We start from the raw sequence: 18,570 nt of genomic DNA on the forward strand, positions 1-18,570 counted from the left end.
TTATTTTTCCTAAAGCCAAACTGATCGTCACCTAACGCATTCTCAATTTTCTTTTCCATTCTTCTGTATATTATTCTTGTAAGCTGCTTCGATGCATGAGCTGTTAAGCTGATTGTGCGATAATTCTCGCACTTGTCAGCTCTTGCCGTCTTCGGAATTGTGTGGATGATGCTTTTCCGAATGTCAGATGGTATGTCGCCAGACTCATATATTCTACACACCAACGTGAATAGTCGTTTTATTGCCACTTCCCCCAATGATTTTAGAAATTCTGATGGAATGTTATCTATCCCTTCTGCCTTATTTGACCGTAAGTCCTCCAAAGCTCTTTTAAATTCCGATTCTAATACTGGATCCCCTATCTCTTCTAAATCGATTCCTGTTTCTTCTTCTATCACATCAGACAAATCTTCACACTCATAGAGGCTTTCAATGTATTCTTTCTACCTATCTGCTCTCTCCTCTGCATTTAACAGTGGAATTCCCGTTGCACTCTTAATGTTACCACCGTTGCTTTTAATGTCACCAAAGGTTGTTTTGACTTTCCTGTATGCTGAGTCTGTCCTTCCGACAATCATATCTTTTTCGATGTCTTCACATTTTTCCTGCAGCCATTTCGTCTTAGCTTCCCTGCACTTCCTATTTATTTCATTCCTCAGCGACTTGTATTTCTGTATTCCTGATTTTCCCGGAACATGTTTGTACCTCCTCCTTTCATCAATCAACTGAAGTATTTCTTCTGTTATCCATAGTTTCTTCGCAGCTACCTTCTTTGTACCCATGTTTTCCTTCCCAACTTCTGTGATGGCCCTTTTTAGAGATGTCCATTCCTCTTCAACTGTACTGCCTACTGCGCTATTCCTTATTGCTGTATCTATAGCGTTAGAGAACTTCAAACGTATCTCGTCATTCCTTAGTACTTCCGTATCCCACTTCCTTGCGTATTGATTCTTCCTGACTAATGTCTTGAACTTCAGCCTACTCTTCATCACTACTATATTGTGATCTGAGTCTATATCTGCTCCTGGGTACGCCTTACAATCCAGTATCTGATTTCGGAATCTCTGTCTGACCATGATGTAAGTACCCTCCGCCACACACCGTAAGGTGGCTCGCGGAGTATAGATGTAGATGTAGATGTAGATGTAATTGAAATCTTCCCGTATCTCCCGGCGTTTTCCAAGTATACCTCCTCCTCTTGTGATTCTTGAACAGGGTATTCGCTATTACTAGCTGAAACTTGTTACAGAACCCAATTAGTCTTTCTCCTTTTTCATTCCTCGTCCCAAGCCCATATTCTCCTGTAACCTTTTCTTCTACTCCTTCCCCTATAACTGCATTCCAGTCGCCCATGACTATTAGATTTTCGTCCCCCTTTACATACTGCATTACCCTTTCAATATCCTCATACACTTTCTCGATCTGTTCATCTTCAGCTTGCGACGTCGGCATGTATACCTGAACTATCGTTGTCGGTGTTGGTCTGCTGTCGATTTTGATTAAAACAACCCGGTCACTGAACTGTTCACAGTAACACACCCTCTGCCCTACCTTCCTATTCATAACGAATCCTACACCTGTTATACCATTTTCTGCTGCTCTTGATATTACCCGATACTCATCTGACCAGAAATCCTTGTCTTCCTTCCACTTCACTTCACTGACCCTTACTATATCTAGATTGAGCCTTTGCATTTCCCTTTTCAGATTTTCTAGTTTCCCTACCACGTTCAAGCTTCTGACATTCCACGCCCCGACTCGTAGAACGTTATCCTTTCGTTGATTATTCAATCTTTTTCTCATGGTAAGCTCCCCCTTGGCAGTCTCCTCCCGGATATCCGAATGGGGGACTATTCCGGAATCTTTTGCCAATGGAGAGATCATCATGACACTTCTTCAATTACAGGCCACATGTCCTGTGGATACACGTTACGTGTCTTTAATGCAGTGGTTTCCATTGCCTTCCGCATCCTCATGTCGTTGATCATTGCTGATTCTTCCGCCTTTAGGGGCAATTTCCCAACCCTAGGAGAAGAGAGTGCCCTGAACCTTTATCCGCTCCTCCGCCCTCTTTGACAAGGCCGTTGGCAGAATGAGGCCGCCAATGCTGATTATTTATCAAAATTTAGGCATTGGCGGGGATCTAACCCGGGACCGAAGACAATTTGATTATGAATCAAAGACGCTACCCCTAGACCAGGGGTATAGCACATAAACAGCGGGTAACAACCGTCATCTGGCTGCGCGATTGGTGATGTTAGTAGAAACGGTCCCAACCGTAAAACATACAGAGTGGAGGAGGAGGAGATTAGTGTTTAACGTCCCGTCGATAACGAGGTCATTAGAGACGGAGCACAAGCCCCGACTAGGCCAGGATGGGGAAGGAAATCTGCCGTGCCTTTTCAAAGGAACCATCCCGACATTTGGCTAAAGCGATCTAGGGAAATCACGGAAAAACTAAATCAGGATGGCCGGACGCAGGTTTAAAGCTCCGTCCTACTGAATGCGAGCCCAGTGTGCTAACCACTGCGCCACCTCACTCGGTGATACAGAGTGCCCCAAACCGCTATGCTAGAACCTGCTACTCTATTTTTATACAAGGAACTGATAATAACAAATGAACATTTACTTTTGTACTGGCCTAATGAACATCTATCTTGTAGTAACAACTGAAGGTCATAGCAAAAGCTGACAGCGACGATCGCCGGTCTCAGTGCAATCAATACAATATAATCCAATGACAGAACTGAACTTTGGGCACAAAATCATTAATCACATCAGTTGCATATGTTGCTTACGATATGGATACAATTATGTAAAGGTTTTGTTTTAATTACCGCTACCAGTCACAACATTTGTCAACTACAGTATTAGTTATTTATTTAGCGGCATGTTTCGAGGGAATACCTCATCTTCAGGCTAAATGGAATTACAAAAACAACTTTACAATAAGGTCATACTAATGTTACATAGTCTTTTCGTAAATGCTGTGGTCATCCTGTGGAAGAAGAGAAAACTTAGTCACTTTGAAAGCTGGGCTGATGTTAGCACGTAAATGTTTTGTAACGGTCACTCACTTTGTTCATCTGGCGTGGCAATCTCGTTGTGATGCGCTGGGGTGTTTCCATTTCCGTGGCTCTCTTGGTCACTGTTCACAAATTGTCACTAACGTAACAGTAACTTGGAAACACGATCACAAATAGTTCTGAGGTGCAGTGGACAAGATGGTGGTCGATATAAAGCTGGTTTCGATTTGACTATCAATTTGTCGATCTATGGGGTGCCAGATGTTTACATCTCTTCTGCACGTCTTGTTATCGTACTACAAATGTAGGTTGACGGAATACATTACAAATTGAACACCTGTTACAATATTATTGAACACATCATGATATAAACTATTTATTTTACATATTTCTAAGCTATTGCTGGGGCTAGAGTCAAACGACTGTCATGTTATGTATCTTTTATTCTAGGAGTACTGTAGAGACATTGGAAAAGAATTATGAACTTTTGAAGTCTGTCGAGGAGTCCCTTGAAAAATTAAGCTGATTCCTATGTTATATTGTTGATTGCGTTACATAAACTTATGGCTTGTGTTTTTTTTTGGTTCATAAACATTTTATTTTATCTGTTATTACTTTTATGTTGAAATTTCATGTACTGAAACGTTCCATGACCTGAGAGATATGCTCCTCAGTTTGATCATAAGGAACTAGACGTGTAAAATAAAATCTAAAAAATTAGAGTAAATCATTCAGTTGAAACGTCCAGGTCATCCAATCATAAGCAATAGGCGATGCCCATGGTGCGCGCAGGTTCTTATCAAATAACGTTTCCATTGTTCGCGGCGGTTGAGTTTTCAAGTAGTCTAGTTTCAAGGAGGTAATCTATCATTTTATTTGATCTTGGGTAATAGAATTAGCACCAGTCTAATCTGCAGACTCACAGAACATGTGGAGAGCAAGTAGTCGGTTCTCAGCACAGTCGGCTGCTCCCACATGTGTTTCCATTGTCTTCTGTTTTGAACCATCTGGTACGATCGTGTTCCAGCCGCCATCTTCACGTTATCAAGACGTCTCTTTCCGGGCCTTCCAATGCCTCTCCTGTGGTTCCGCGGTCTCCAGTGAACAATTACAGGGATCCACCTCCTCTGATCTTGTCGAGTTACATGTCCGACCCATTGCCACTTTAGTCTTAGAATTTTCTCTAGTATGTCTGTTACCTTTGCTCTCCATCAAATACAAGGAACAGTCAAATGAAGACGAAGCAAATGGAAAAATAGTAAGTAAACAATTTATTGTCTGATAAGTAATGCCCATAACTGTTAATACATTTATCCCACTGTGAGACAAGACGGTCATTGCCTTCACGGAAAAATGTTTGCGGTTGTCTACAGAACGATTACTGCAGCCAGGGCGCACCTCTTAGTCCAAGCAAATTGGCGGCCACGAATGTCTTTCCTTAAGGCTCGTGCGCACATTGCAAAAATTGAACCGCTCCATCAGATCCAAACGCCCAGAAATGTTGAAAGACGGCATCAGTCTGTTGTAGGATAATGCCCAGCTACATGCTGCCAAGGGGATGCCCTTACACATCCTCTATACAGTCCCGATCTCTCCCTATGTGATTTTATTTTATCTGTTATTACTTTTATATTGAAATTTCATGCACTCACAAGTTGCTTCGGACGAAGAGGTGCCCGCCTGGATACAATGATAGTTCTCTTGGCAAACGTAAACATTTTTTCCTGATGAAGGCATTGACCGTCTGGTATCGCAGTTGGATAAGTCTATTAACAGTTATAGCCATTACTTTTGAAAAAGTAAACAGTTTACTTCCTCTTATGATTCCGTATTTCTATCGGGAAAAACGGAACCCCTATAAGACCACTTCGTTGGCAGTTTGTCTCTCCGAAACCTTTTTTCCCGTGAACGGATAGGCATTTCAAGTTGAAATTTGTGACACACATTAAGTTCTACGGTCCCTTGGCGATGTATAAATTGAAAGTTCTAAGTCAATGCACTCAAAAGATACGACCATTTACGAGTACGTCACATATTTTGATGCTTGTAAATTCACTCATTGAAACTTATAGGTACTTCCCCTTGAGGTAGGATCATGACATTTGCCAAGAAGAAAGGTTTCCCACGACAACTGAAGGAAAAGAATCTGTACATTGCTAATTTGTAATTATATCACACGAAGAAGCATTTCTTTTGTTAGTCCTGGAATCCCTGGGACCGATGTCTTGCCAGTGCCAGTGTCTGCCACAGACAAAAATGATCAAAATCCTCGATTCCTGGAATGGATGATCAGTCTACATACATAATTCAGTTTTTACGGAACCCTCAGTGCGCAAGTCCTCGCGGCTGGCCAATGTTTTTCTATCTATCTTGTTTTCATTTCACTGCCTCTTATATATTTAGACTTTCAAAATCAATAGTTTCTCACTAGAATACTGAAACGGAAATAATTTCAAAAGCAAAAGATCAAACAAAGCAAAACAAGTGTGACCTCGTGCTACCAGAAGGATTAAAAATGGGTAAAAAATGTAGGGTAGCAGACATCATTACTTACTATATAAGACAAGAAACAAGTCCGATAGAAATTAAGTTTGTCTTCTAACGCCCTTTTCCTCAATATTACAGAAATATAAATTTTCTCCCTCTGCGTACTTTCACGATGTAGTGAAGCCTTGGGAAGCAATTAAGCTATGAAACTTTTATCCATTCTGGATTTGGAACACTGCGACTGTCTTGTTAAAGGTTTCAGAAATTACTGCAACCGATCGCCGTTCATCAGATGATGAATCTCCATGCGATTCTAAACCCGTCATGAATAAATAAAAGTTGAAGAAAACACGGCGATTGGTTGCAGTAATTCCTGAAACCTTTAATTAAGCTATGTTTCCACCTCCTTCATTATTCTCTTTACTGTGCGATAGCAGTGCCTGCTACGACCCCAAAAACACTTTTTAATGAGGCGTTTGCTTCCCAGTTTGCATCTTTTGACATAAATTTAATGGTACTACATAGAGTAACGTGTGTCTGATTACGAAGAGATTTTACCGCACCTACAGTGGTCGAAGACTCCGGTGCCATGCTACATACTAAGAGACAGCAATGAGAACGCTCGAAATGTCCAGGTGGGCAGAGAACAGGCAATAGACTCCATAAGGCCATCATTACACAGATGGTTGCGGGTTGACGGCTATTCATTATAAATTGTCGAATCAAAACATCTTCAGCTGTCTAAATTTCTAGTTGTTGTTTTATTTGAGCAATCAGTTTCAGTGCTTCAAAAATGGTTCAAATGGCTCTGAGCACTATGGGACTTAACATCGATGGTCATCAGTCCCCTATAACTTAGAACTACTTAAACCTAACTAACCTAAGGACAGCACACAACAGACAGTCATCACGAGGCAGAGAAAATCCCTGACCCCGCCGGGAATCGAACCCGGGAACCCGGGCGTGGGAAGCGAGAACGCTACCGCACGACCACGACCTGCGGACAGTTTCAGTGCTACTTACGCCATCGTCAGGCCTCATTACTGACATGCACGAAGAATCCCACCTCTGGTCCATTCAAAATAGAGGCCAGTATTCAGTGACTGGTATCCGTAGATCACTTCTTGACACAGCGATCTCTTTGATTATCACTTGCCGAAGCCACTAACTGAATGCTGGTCTCTATTTTGAGTGGAGCTGAGGAGGGATTCTTCCTACCAGTCGCTCAGAAGGCTTGAAGATAGCGTAATGTAGCCCTGAAACTGGTTGCTCAAATAAAATAACGACTTGAAACAGAGACGACTGGAGGTGTTCTGATTCGACATTTTGCTGTCGGTTGAGGCGGTCGCCCATTCGGAACAAAGAGATGGACTCGTCCAGCGCACACGACGAAAATTCGTTTCTGCGCATTGTCCAAGTTATCTTGCCCGAACCTCGAGATGTCAGATACTCAGATCGGTGCCAAACGTTGTACGTCGATAGAGTTTCAACACAAACATCGATGTAGTTCGTGCCACGTACTGTCGTCCAATAGAACACGTCTAAACTGTAATTAAAAATAACACCAGAACTACGGAGCACAGGAAAACCATATCTGTAGATCTCGCGTGGGTGTATTGGTTCGTCGTACCTGAGGTCCCGCTTTCAAGTCTCACTGATGAGGATTTTTTTGAACTGTTTACGCGTGAAATTTATACGGGATAACATTTTCCTGACATGTAAAACGACTTTTCGGAGTTTGCAGCAATGTTCTTTTGGCAGTCTGCTTTCGCTTCGTTAGTTAAAAGTGACAAACTTATAGAGTACATTTGTATAGATAGGTGTGGTGTTCTGTCTGACATGTGCGACAGAACAGACACCACTCGTGATGAATCAGGTAGTGCATTTCTAGTTTCAGAGAATAAACAGAAATAAAAATAATGGGAACGGCAGAGTAAAGAAACAACTACATCACAATTCCGCACGTGTGATGCAATTGATTCTTTATTTTTCCTGTTCTGACTATGTAATCTGTAAAGCTACAAATGTACTCTATAGGATTACTACTTTGAAAGAAATGAAGTGGAAGCAGGCTGTTATGAGAACTTTGCCGTAAGGTCCAAATAACCCTTTTATATATCATAAATATGTTGTTCCATGTAACACTTTTACGCATAATACACTACTGGCCATTAAAATTGCTACACCAATAAGGAATGCAGATGATAAACGGTTATTCATTGGACAAATATATTATACTAGAACTCACATGTGATTACATTTTCACGCAATTTGGGTGCATAGATCCTGAGAAACCAGTAGTACCCAGAACAACCACCTCTGGCCGTAATAAAGGCCTCGATACGCCTGGGCATTGAGTCAAACAGAGGTTGGATGGCGTGTATAGGAACAGCTGCCCATGCAGTTTCAACATGATACCACAGTTCATAAAGAGTAGTAACTGGCGTATTCTGACGACCCAGTTGCGCGGACACCATTGACCAGACGTTTCCAATTGGTGAGAGATCTGGAGAATGTGCTGGCCAGGGCAGCAGTCGAACATTTTCTGTATCCAGAGAGGCCCGTACAGGACCTGCAACATGCGGTCGTGTATTATCCTGCTGAAATGTAGGGTTTCGCAGGGATCGAATGAAGGGTAGAGCCGCGGGTCGTAACACATCTGAAATGTAACGTCCACTTTTCGAAGTGTCGTCAATGCGAACAAGAGGTGACCGAGACGTGTAACCAATGGCACCCCGTATCATCACGCCGGGTGATACGCCAGGATGGCGATGACGAATACACCCTTACGCTTCCAATGTGCATTCACCGCGATGTCGCCAAACACGGATGCCACCATCATGATGCTATAAACAGAACCTGGATTCATCCGAAAAAATGACGTTTTGCCATTCGTCGTTGAGTACACCATCGCAGGCGCTCCTGTCTGTGATACAGCATGCAGCGTCAAGGCTTATCGCAGCCATGGTCTCCGAGCTGATAGTCCATGCTGCTGCAAACGTCGTCGAACTGCTGCTGCTGATGGTTGTTGTCTTGCAAATGTCCTCATGTGTTGAGTCAGGGATCGAGACGTGGCTGCACGATCCGTTTCAGCCATGCGGATAAGATGCCTATCATCTCGACTGCTAGTGATACGATAAACCGCACTCGCGATAGACTACAATCCGACCTTTATCGAAGTCGGAAACGTGATGGTACGCAGTTCTCCTCCTTACACGAGGCATCACGACAAAGTTTCACCAGGCAACGCCGGTCAACTGCTGTTAGTGTATGAGAAATCGGTTGGAAACTTTCCTCATGTCAGCACGTTGTATGTATCGTCACCGGTGCCAACCTTGTGTGAATGCTCTGAAAAGCTAATTATTTGCATATCACAGCAGCTTCTTCCTGTGGGTTAAATTTCGCGTCAATAGCATGTCATCTTCGTGGTGTAGCAGTTTTAATGACCAGTAGTGTATAATAAGAAAAAATCGGAGTTTTGGTTGATGCTATATACACATACAACGTTTGGTACCGATCCGTGTGTCTGACATTTGGAGGTTTGGGTGCGAGAGGTTCATTTCCGACTATACGCTCCACACCTAAAAATACCAAGTTCAGTGTCCTCTACGGCAAGTACAGTTTAAAATTTAAAGATTTAGGACACCCCGTAGGTACAGAGGTGTACTAAAGCAGTGTTGTCGTTACGTGGACCGCCGAGTTGCAGCAGTGGGCACTGCGGTGCAGGGCAGCGCTCACCCAGGTAGTCCTCGCCCTCGACGACGTCGAGCGCCAGCTTGGGGAAGCACTTGATGAGGGTGCGCGCGAGGCGCGTGTGCAGCCGCGTGTCGCAGATGATGAGCACGTGCAGCAGTGTCTCGCCCAGGCTGCCGCGGTACTGCATCTGCCAGCACGCCTCGTGGTCCTCCCAGCGCGCCAGCGGGTCGTGCGCCGACAGCGACGCCTCGATTGGCAGCACCACCTGTGTGTGCGAACAGGGCAGGCGGCTACAGCGTAGCAGGGCCACTGCACTACACAGCCACATCATCACCAGTCTCGTATCCTGGCCAGAAACTGAAGTCTGCAACAGCACAGAGGGCGCTAGTGAGTCCCATTAGCGGGCGTCGTTTTCTTTTTTTCCCCTTAGAATGTATTTACGCTATATTTAGAGTAAAAGAGGATTTTAGTGCACTGAATCTTCTACCCGATGCCGTTTCATGGTATTCGAGGCCTTAGCTACAGTCTCAACAGCAAAAACTTCGGACAACAACTGAAAGACAGAGAAACCAAATAATTCTACGATCGACTGGTTCCTTAAAGGGAAAATGTAGGGCTCTGAGCATACCGGAGCAAAGAAGACTGTCTTGTTGTCTATCAAAAGTGAAGTGATACGTTCCGACAGTATCATGACAACATTGACGTAACTATCAGTTCTCTGGAACAACGGCTTACCTGAGACGTTGTTGTTGTTGTTGTCAACTTAGTCCAAGGACTGGTCTGATGCAGCTCTCCGTGCTACTATATCCTGTGCAACCCTCTTCATCCCCGAATAACTACTGCAAGCTACATCCATCTGAATCTCCTTACTATACACGGTGGTCAATTGATAGTGACCGGGTAGTAGGGACAGAGCATCGAGTGACATTATACTGAGTGCACTACCCGAAAATTACCTCGAGCAATTAAACAGAGAACCGACTCGTGGAGATAACATCTTGGACCTACTGATAACAAACAGATCCGAACTTTTCGACTCTGTAAGTACAGAACAGGGAATCAGTGATCGTAAGGCCTTTGCAGCATCCCTGAATATGGAAGTTAATAGGAATATAAAAAAAGGGAGGAAGGTTTATCTGTTTAGCAAGAGTAATAGAAGGCAGATTTCAGACTACCTAACAGATCAAAACGAAAAATCTGTTCCGACACTGACAATGTTGAGTGTTTATGGAAAAAGTTCAAGGCAATTGTAAAATGCGTTTTAGACAGGTTCGTTCCGAGTAAACCTGTGAGGGACGGGAAAAACCCACCGTGGTTGAACAACAAAGTTAGGAAACTACTGCGAAAGCAAAGAGAGCTTCACTGCAAATTTAAACCCAGCCAAAACCTCTCAGACAAACAGAAGCTAAACGATGTCAAAGTTAGCGTAAGGAGGGCTATGCGTGAAGCGTTCAGTGAATTCGAAAGTAAAATTCTATGTACCGACTTGACAGAAAATCCAAGGAAGTTCTGGTCTTACGTAAAACCAGTAACTGAATCGAAACAGCATATCCACACACTCCGGGATGATGATGGCATTGAAACAGAGGATGACACGCGTAAAGCTGAAATACTAAACACCTTTTTTCCAAAGCAGTTTCACAGAGGAATACCGCACTGCAGTTCCTTCTCTAAATCCTCGCACAAAGGAAAAAATGGCTGACATCGAAATAAGTGTCCAAGGAATGGAAAAGCAACTGAAATCACTCAACAGAGGAAAGTCCACTGGATCTGACGGGATACCAATTCGATTCTACACAGACTATGCGAAGGAACTTGCCCCCCTTCTAACAGCCGTGTACCGCATGTCTCTGGAGGAACGGAAGGTTCCAATTGATTCGAAAAGAGCACAGGTAGTCCCAGTCTTCAAGAAGGGACGTCGAGCAGATGCGCAAAACTATAGACCTATATCTCTGATGACGATCTGTTGTAGAATTTTAGAACATGTTTTTTGCTCGAGTATCATGTCGTTTTTGGAAACCCAGAATCTACTCTGTAGTAATCAACAAGGATTCCGGAAACAGCGATCGTGTGAGACCCAACTCGCTTTATTTGTTGATGAGACCCAGAAAATATTAGATACAGACTCCCAGGTAGATGCTATTTTCCTTGACTTCCGGAAGGCGTTCGATACAGTTCCGCATTGTCGCCTGATAAACAAAGTAAGAGCCTACAGAATATCAGACCAACTGTGTGGCTGGATTGAAGAATTTTTAGCAAACAGAACACAGCATGTTGTTATCAATGGAGAGACATCTACAGACGTTAAAGTAACCTCTGCCGTGCCACAGGGGAGTGTTATGGGACCATTGCTTTTCACAATATATATAAATGACCTAGTAGATAGTGTCGGAAGTTCCATGCGGCTTTTCGCGAATGATGCTGTAGTATACAGAGAAGTTGCAGCATTAGAAAATTGTAGCGAAATGCAGGAAGATCTGCAGCGGATAGGCACTTGGTGCAGGGAGTGGCAACTGACCCTTAACATAGACAAATGTAATGTATTGCGAATACATAGAAATAAGGATCCTTTATTGTATGATTACATGATAGCGGAACAAACACTGGTAGCAGTTACTTCTGTAAAATATCTGGGAGTATGCGTGCGGAACGATTTGAAGTGGAATGATCATATAAAATTAATTGTTGGTAAGGCGGGTACCAGGTTGAGAATCATTGGGAGAGTCCTTAGAAAATGTAGTCCATCAACAAAGGAGGTGGCTTACAAAACACTCGTTCGACCTATTCTTGAGTATTGCTCATCAGTGTGCGATCCGTACCAGATCGGGTTGACGGAGGAGATAGAGAAGATCCAAAGAAGAGCGGCGCGTTTCGTCAGAGGGTTATTCGGTAACCGTGATAGCGTTACGGAGATGTTTAGCAAACTCAAGTGGCAGACTCTGCAAGAGAGGCGCTCTGCATCGCGGTGTAGCTTGCTTTCCAGGTTTCGAGAGGTTGCGTTTCTGGATGAGGTATCGAATATATTGCTTCCCCCTACTTATACCTCCCGAGGAGATCACGAATGTAAAATTAGAGAGATTCGAGCGCGCACGGGGGCTTTCAGACAGTCGTTCTTCCCGCGAACCGTACGCGACTGGAACAGAAAAGGGAGGTAATGACAGTGGCACGTAAAGTGCCCTCCGCCACTCACCGTTGGGTGGCTTGCGGAATATAAATGTAGATGTAGATGTAGAAGTAAGCATCAAACGAAAAAGCTGCAAACAACGAAACTCGTCTAGCTTGAAGGGGGAAACCAGATGGCGCTATGGTTGGCCCGCTAGATTGCGCTGCCATAGGTCGAACGGATATCAACTGCGTTTTTTAAAAATAGGAACCCCCATTTTTACTACATATTCGTGTAGTACGTAAAGAAATATGAATGTTTTAGTTGGACCACCTTTTTCGCTTTGTGATAGATGGCGCTGTAATAGTCACAAACGTAGCAGAACGTGGTATCACGTAACATTCCGCCAATGCGGACGGTATTTGCTTCGTGATACATTACCCGTGTTAAAATGGACCGTTCACCAATTGCGGAAAAGGTCGACATCGTGTTGATGTATGGCTATTGTGATCAAAATGCCCGACGGGCGTGTGCTATGTATGCTTCTCGGCATCCTGGACGACATCATCCAAGTGTCCGGACCGTTCGCCGGATATTTACGTTATTTAAGGAAACAGGAAGCGTTCAGCCACATGTGAAACGTCAACCACGACCTGCAACAAATGATGATGCCCAGGTAGGTGTTTTAGCTGCTGTCGCTGCTAATCCGCACATCAGTAACAGAAATTGCGCGAAAATCGGGAATCTCAAGAACGTCGGTGTTGAGAATGCTACATCAACATCGATTGCACCCGTACTATATTTCTATGCACCAGGAATTCCATGGCGACGACTTTGAACGTCGTGTACAGTTCTGCCACTGGGCAGCACAAGAGAAATTACGGGACGATGACAGATTTTCTGCACGCGTTCTATTTAGCGACGAAGCGTCATTCACCAACAGCAGTAACGTAAACCGGCATAATATGCACTATTGGGCAACGGAAAATCCACGATGGCTGCGACAAGTGGAACATCAGCGACCTTGGCGGGTTAATGTATGGTGCGGCATTATGGGAGGAAGGATAATTGTCCCCCATTTTATCGATGGCAATCTAAATGGTGCAATGTATGCTGGGTTCCTACGTAATGTTCTACCAATGTTACTACAGGATGTTTCACCGCATGACAGAATGGCAATGTACTTCCAACATGATGGATGTCCGGCACATAGCTCGCGTGCGGTTGAAGCGGTATTGAATAACATATTTCATAACAGGTGGATTCGTCGGCGAAGCACGTTTACCGGATCTGACGTCCCCGGATTTCTTTTTGTGGGGAAAGTTGAAGGATATTTGCTATCGTGATCCACCGACAACGCCTGACAACATGCGTCAGCGCATTGTCAATGCATTTGCGAACATTACGGAAGGCCAACTACTCGCTGTTGACAGCAATGTCGTTACACGTATTGCCAAATGCATTGAGGTTGACGGACATCATTTTGAGCATTTATTGCATTAATGTGGTATTTACAGGTAATCACGCTGTAACAGCATGTGTTCTCAGAAATGATAAGTTCACAAAGGTACATGTGTCACATTGGAACAACCGAAATAAAATGTTCAAACGTACCTACGTTCTGTATTTTAATTTAAAAAACCTACCTGTTACCAACCATTCGTCTTAAATTTTGAGCCTTATGTTTGTGACTATTACAGCGCCATCTATTACAAAACGAAAAAAATGGTCCAACTAAAACATTCATATTTCTTTACGTACTACACGAATATGTAATAAAAAATGGGGTTTCCTATTAAAAAAACGCAGTTCATATCCGTTTGACCGATGGCAGCGCCATCTAGGGGGCCAACCATAGCGCCATCTGTTTCCCCCTTCAAGCTAGACAAGTTTCGTTCTTTGTAGTTTTTTCGTCTGACGCTTATTTCGTGAGATAGTTTGCGCGGTCACGATCAATGGACCACCCTGTATTCACCCCTTGGTCTCCCTTTACAATTTGTACCTCCCACTCTTCCCTCTAATACTAAAGTGGTGATTCCTTGATGCCTCAGAACCTGTCCTGTCAAACAATCTCTTCTAATAGTCAAGTTAGTTAAGTCTTGTCTCTCCAATTCTATTCAGTAAATCCTAGTTAGTTACGTGATATACTCATCTAATCTTCAGCATTCTTCTTTAGCATAAGATTTCAAAAGCTTCTGTTGTTTTCTTATCTAAACTGTTAAGCATCCATGTTTCACCACATACATGGCTAAACTCCAGCCAAATAGCTTCAGAAAAGACTGCCTAACACTCGAGTCTTAATTCGATAGTAACAATCTTTTCTTTTCCAGAAACACTTTTCTTGCCATTGCCAGTCTATATTTTATAGCTTCTCTACCGCGAACTTCAATCAGTTATTTTGCTGCCTAAACAGCAAAACCTATCTACAAATTTGTCTCGTTTCTTAATCTAATTATCTCTGTGTCTCCTGATTTAATTCGACTACATTCCATTATCCTTGTGTTGCTTTTAATGAGGTTCATCTTATGTCTTCCTTTCAAGACACCGTCCATTCCGACCAACTGTTCTTCCAAGTCCATCGCTGTCTCTGACAGAACTGCAATGTCATGGGCAAATATTTTTCTTTGTTTTCCTTTACTGGTTGTTAAATGTACAGGGTAAATAACATCTGGGATAGGCTACAGCCCTCTCTCACTTTCTCCTCAAGCATTGCTTCTTTTTCATGTCCCTCCACTCTTACAACTACCATCTGATTCTGTAAAACTTGATAATAGCATTTCGCTCCCTATATTTTATTCCTGCTACCTTCAGAATTTCAAAGACAATATTCCAGTCAACATTGTCGAAAGGTTTCTTTAAGCCTACAAATGATATAAACGTAGGTAAGATAAGTCGTAGCGTCAATACCGCCTCACATATTCCTAAGTTTCTCCGGAATCCAAACTGATCTTCCACAAGGTCGGCTTCTAACGTTTTCGCCATTCTTCTGTAAAGAATTCGTGTTAGTACTTTGCAACCATGACATATTAAACTGATATTTCGGTAATTTTCACACCTGGAAGATCGAGATATAGAGCTTCAACAGTTTTGAATAATTTTTTATTCATCTCAAACTCTCGTACATGGGCTAAATTTGAGTAAAATACAAATTAAATACATGGTTTCAGAATACGTGACGTGATAGTGTAAAATGTTTGAACTAGTGTAAAATGTTAGAATTACTGTCAGTTTTAGATGTCAGTTAAGTCGTTGTTTCAGACAACGTATCAATTACAATTAAACTCTAACATGAATAAATTCTTACAGTTAGTAACTTGATATTTAGAACACGACTGCCTCAGTAGACTTCTAAACAGGAATAGACTGACAACTACATTTTGACAACTGCTGCGTTTGCAAAAAAGTTGTAGCCAAACCGAGAAAAGTGGCGCAGCAGTAAGGCACTGTACATGTATTCACAAGGAGGAGGACGAGGAGACGGAAGAGGAGATTAGTATTGAATGTCCCATCGAGAACAAGGTCATTAGAGACGGAGCACAAACTCGGATTAGGAAAGAGCACAAGCTCAGATTAGGGAAGGACGGAGAAGGAAAGCGGCCGTGCCCTTTCGAAATAATCACCCTGGAATTTGCTTTAAGCGATTTAGGGAAATCACTGAAAACCTAAATCAGGATGACCGAACGCGGGTTTGGACCCTCGTCCTCCCGAATGCGGGTCCAGTGTGCTAAACATTGCGCTGCCCCTCTAGGTCACGTGTTCAGGAGGATGGCGATTCAAATCCCCATCTGACCATCCAGAGTTTGACCGTGATTTCTCTAAATTACTAAAAGCGTTTTCTTGAGGAGGACCAAGTGTATATCGCTCAAAGGAGACGAGCCGAGAAGTAAAGTGAGTTATTTACGAAACAAGTATTTCTTCTCGGTTTTTTTTTTTTTTTTTTTTTTTTTTTTTTTTTTGCCAGACTCAAATATTCGTAAGTTTCTGCCTTGTGGCTAAGTTGCCTGGGAGAGGAAATCATGAGAGTACTCGCCCCTTCACCCTAGGTAGAGAGTAACAACTTTGTCTGTGTCCTGAGCTGGCGACGGACAAGTGGCCCAGCTTGACCGCTGCCAACAGATGGACGTCTCTTGCCTCCTAGAGGACCCTGTCCGTTACGCTTCCAGTTCTCTGGGGAGGAACTTCTGAGACCAGTCGCTGATCTCGACATGAGGGAGCTAATAGCCCGGCACTGCGGCTAGCGATTGCCACGCCAAGGCATGTTCCTCCAGTTCTGCAGAAGTAACTTGTCGGTAGCGTTTCAAGTTTTCTGAACAAAGGGATGCAGTAACAGACTGGCGCTATGCTGGCCGCTTGTCAGCTATCTATCTTCTTACACGGGAATTTTCGGTTGATTATTTTCAAAATTCCTTGTGCAGGGGGATTCGAAGATCTCACTAGGTGATCACTGCTTACGTGTCTTGATCACAGCTTACGTGTCTTGATCACAGCTCACGTGTCTTGATTGGCTGCTGCAAATCTGTGTCCAGATCTTTTTCATGGGGACGCTAGGAAGAGTACAGAAGCGATGTTTTTCGACGTTCTGCCACCTGATCTCGATGAGCACAGACTCTCCCTTCAGCCTCTGCCATCAGATTTCGATGGACACAGACTCTGCCTTCAGACTCTGGCAGCAGATTCCGACCGGCATTCTTTGATTTAGATTATGGTGGCGACTCTCCGTCTGGTATGTTGCTTCGCTCCAGTGATCACTGTAGATAGAAGGTGGATAGTATTTATGGTAGAGGAGGTTTTATTGATCCTTAAGGGATTTTATAGACACGCGTTATTTATTCAGTAGCACATTAATTATTTCATTACTTTCTCACTAGTCAAACAAGCCTATGACCATTCGCACCAATCTTCTACTTCTGATAACATAGCCAAACTCAGTAACCGTAGCTGACTCATTGCAGAACGCAAATACGAGGAGTGTTAAATATATAATGCTACACATTTTCTTGAAAGCAGGTTGGTTTTATTCAGGATTCCAATATACCAAATAATTCCCCACTCTTTTCGCTGCAAAACCTTACTGTTCCATATAATCTTCGTTCAACGAGAGGACTTCACTCCACTTTACTTGAAAGGCCTGTATGCCCGCATGGCACAATTGCTCGACGTCGGAGTCAAAATCTTGCTGCGTCAATAACCTCCCCATCACCCACGTAACGTTTCCCGCTTAGTGCGTCCTTCATCGGGCCAAACACATGGAAGTCGTTCGAACGTTGCAGGAGCCACAGCTGTGTACGGCCGGCCGGCAAGCGGGAGATCGGACAAGTTTGGAGTATTTTATTACGATGATGATAGACGCCTTGCAAAACGACTCACAGCGCGTTTTATATACTGTGTGGTCCATCTGAAGTTTCGGATAAGATTATCTCGAAAACTATACATCGGGTAAACATAGTGGGTAAGGCAAGTTTGTAAGCTCAAAGGGGGACATCAAATGATACTACACGTGATCCCCAGCCCCTGCCCCCTTGGGGGGGGGGGGGGGAGGGCAACTTTTAAATCTTAAATCGAAACACCTGTTTCTTATCACAGATTAGGTTTCTCCATAAAAAAAGTAATAAAGTTTTGTCTGAAACATTTTTTAAACCATTGACAGATGGCGCTGAAATAGAGAAAAATGTGAAATTGGGGGAGGACTCTGATTTATTTAGAATTATCCGAGAAAGACTCATCAGCTCTATAAAAAAATTGGCACCAATTCTTTCGTTACGCCAAATTAAGCTATTTTTGTACAAAATGTACTGTATCCTACTTTTAGCGTTACCCAGGAATAACGACATGGACGTAGTAGAATGATGTTCCCATGGGGTGCTTCATTAGTGTGAGTCCCCTTGCCTCTCACAATTTGGGGTGCTTAATTAATGAAATTAGCCACGAAGAAATGGTTCAAAATTATCCCCATTTGCTTCAATGCATAAAGTCAATCGTCTGCGAAAGTTGTCCACAATTTTGAGCAGCACATCCCATGGTATGGCTGCACACGCTCTTCGAATGCGTTGCTCCATATCGTTTCTGGTTGTGGGCTGTCTTTCATAAACAATATTTTTTAAATAACCCCTCAAGAAAAAATCAAGAGATGTTAGGTCTGGTGAACGTGGAGGCCACTGAATTGGTCCGCCGAGTCCTATCCACCGACCAGGGTACCGTAAATTTAAAACGTTCCGCACATTTTTAGCATAGTGTGGAGCTGCTCTGTCCTGTTGGAAC

The 18,570-nt window shown here is 43.3% G+C and overlaps 1 protein-coding gene across 1 annotated transcript in view; it reads right to left on the reverse strand.

Annotated features, from left to right (window-relative positions):
• LOC126205909 (transient receptor potential cation channel subfamily V member 4) overlaps positions 1–18,570 on the reverse strand; it is a 247,344-nt gene that overhangs the window by 206,100 nt on the left and 22,674 nt on the right. The window contains exon 3 of the mRNA XM_049938875.1: positions 9,252–9,474. Within this exon, the coding sequence (XP_049794832.1) occupies positions 9,252–9,474 (223 nt within the window). The remainder of the gene's footprint in view (positions 1–9,251; positions 9,475–18,570) is intronic.

The sequence above is a fragment of the Schistocerca nitens genome, chromosome 1 (assembly GCF_023898315.1).
Source record: "Schistocerca nitens isolate TAMUIC-IGC-003100 chromosome 1, iqSchNite1.1, whole genome shotgun sequence".
In the NCBI taxonomy this organism is placed as follows: Eukaryota; Metazoa; Arthropoda; class Insecta; order Orthoptera; family Acrididae; genus Schistocerca; species Schistocerca nitens.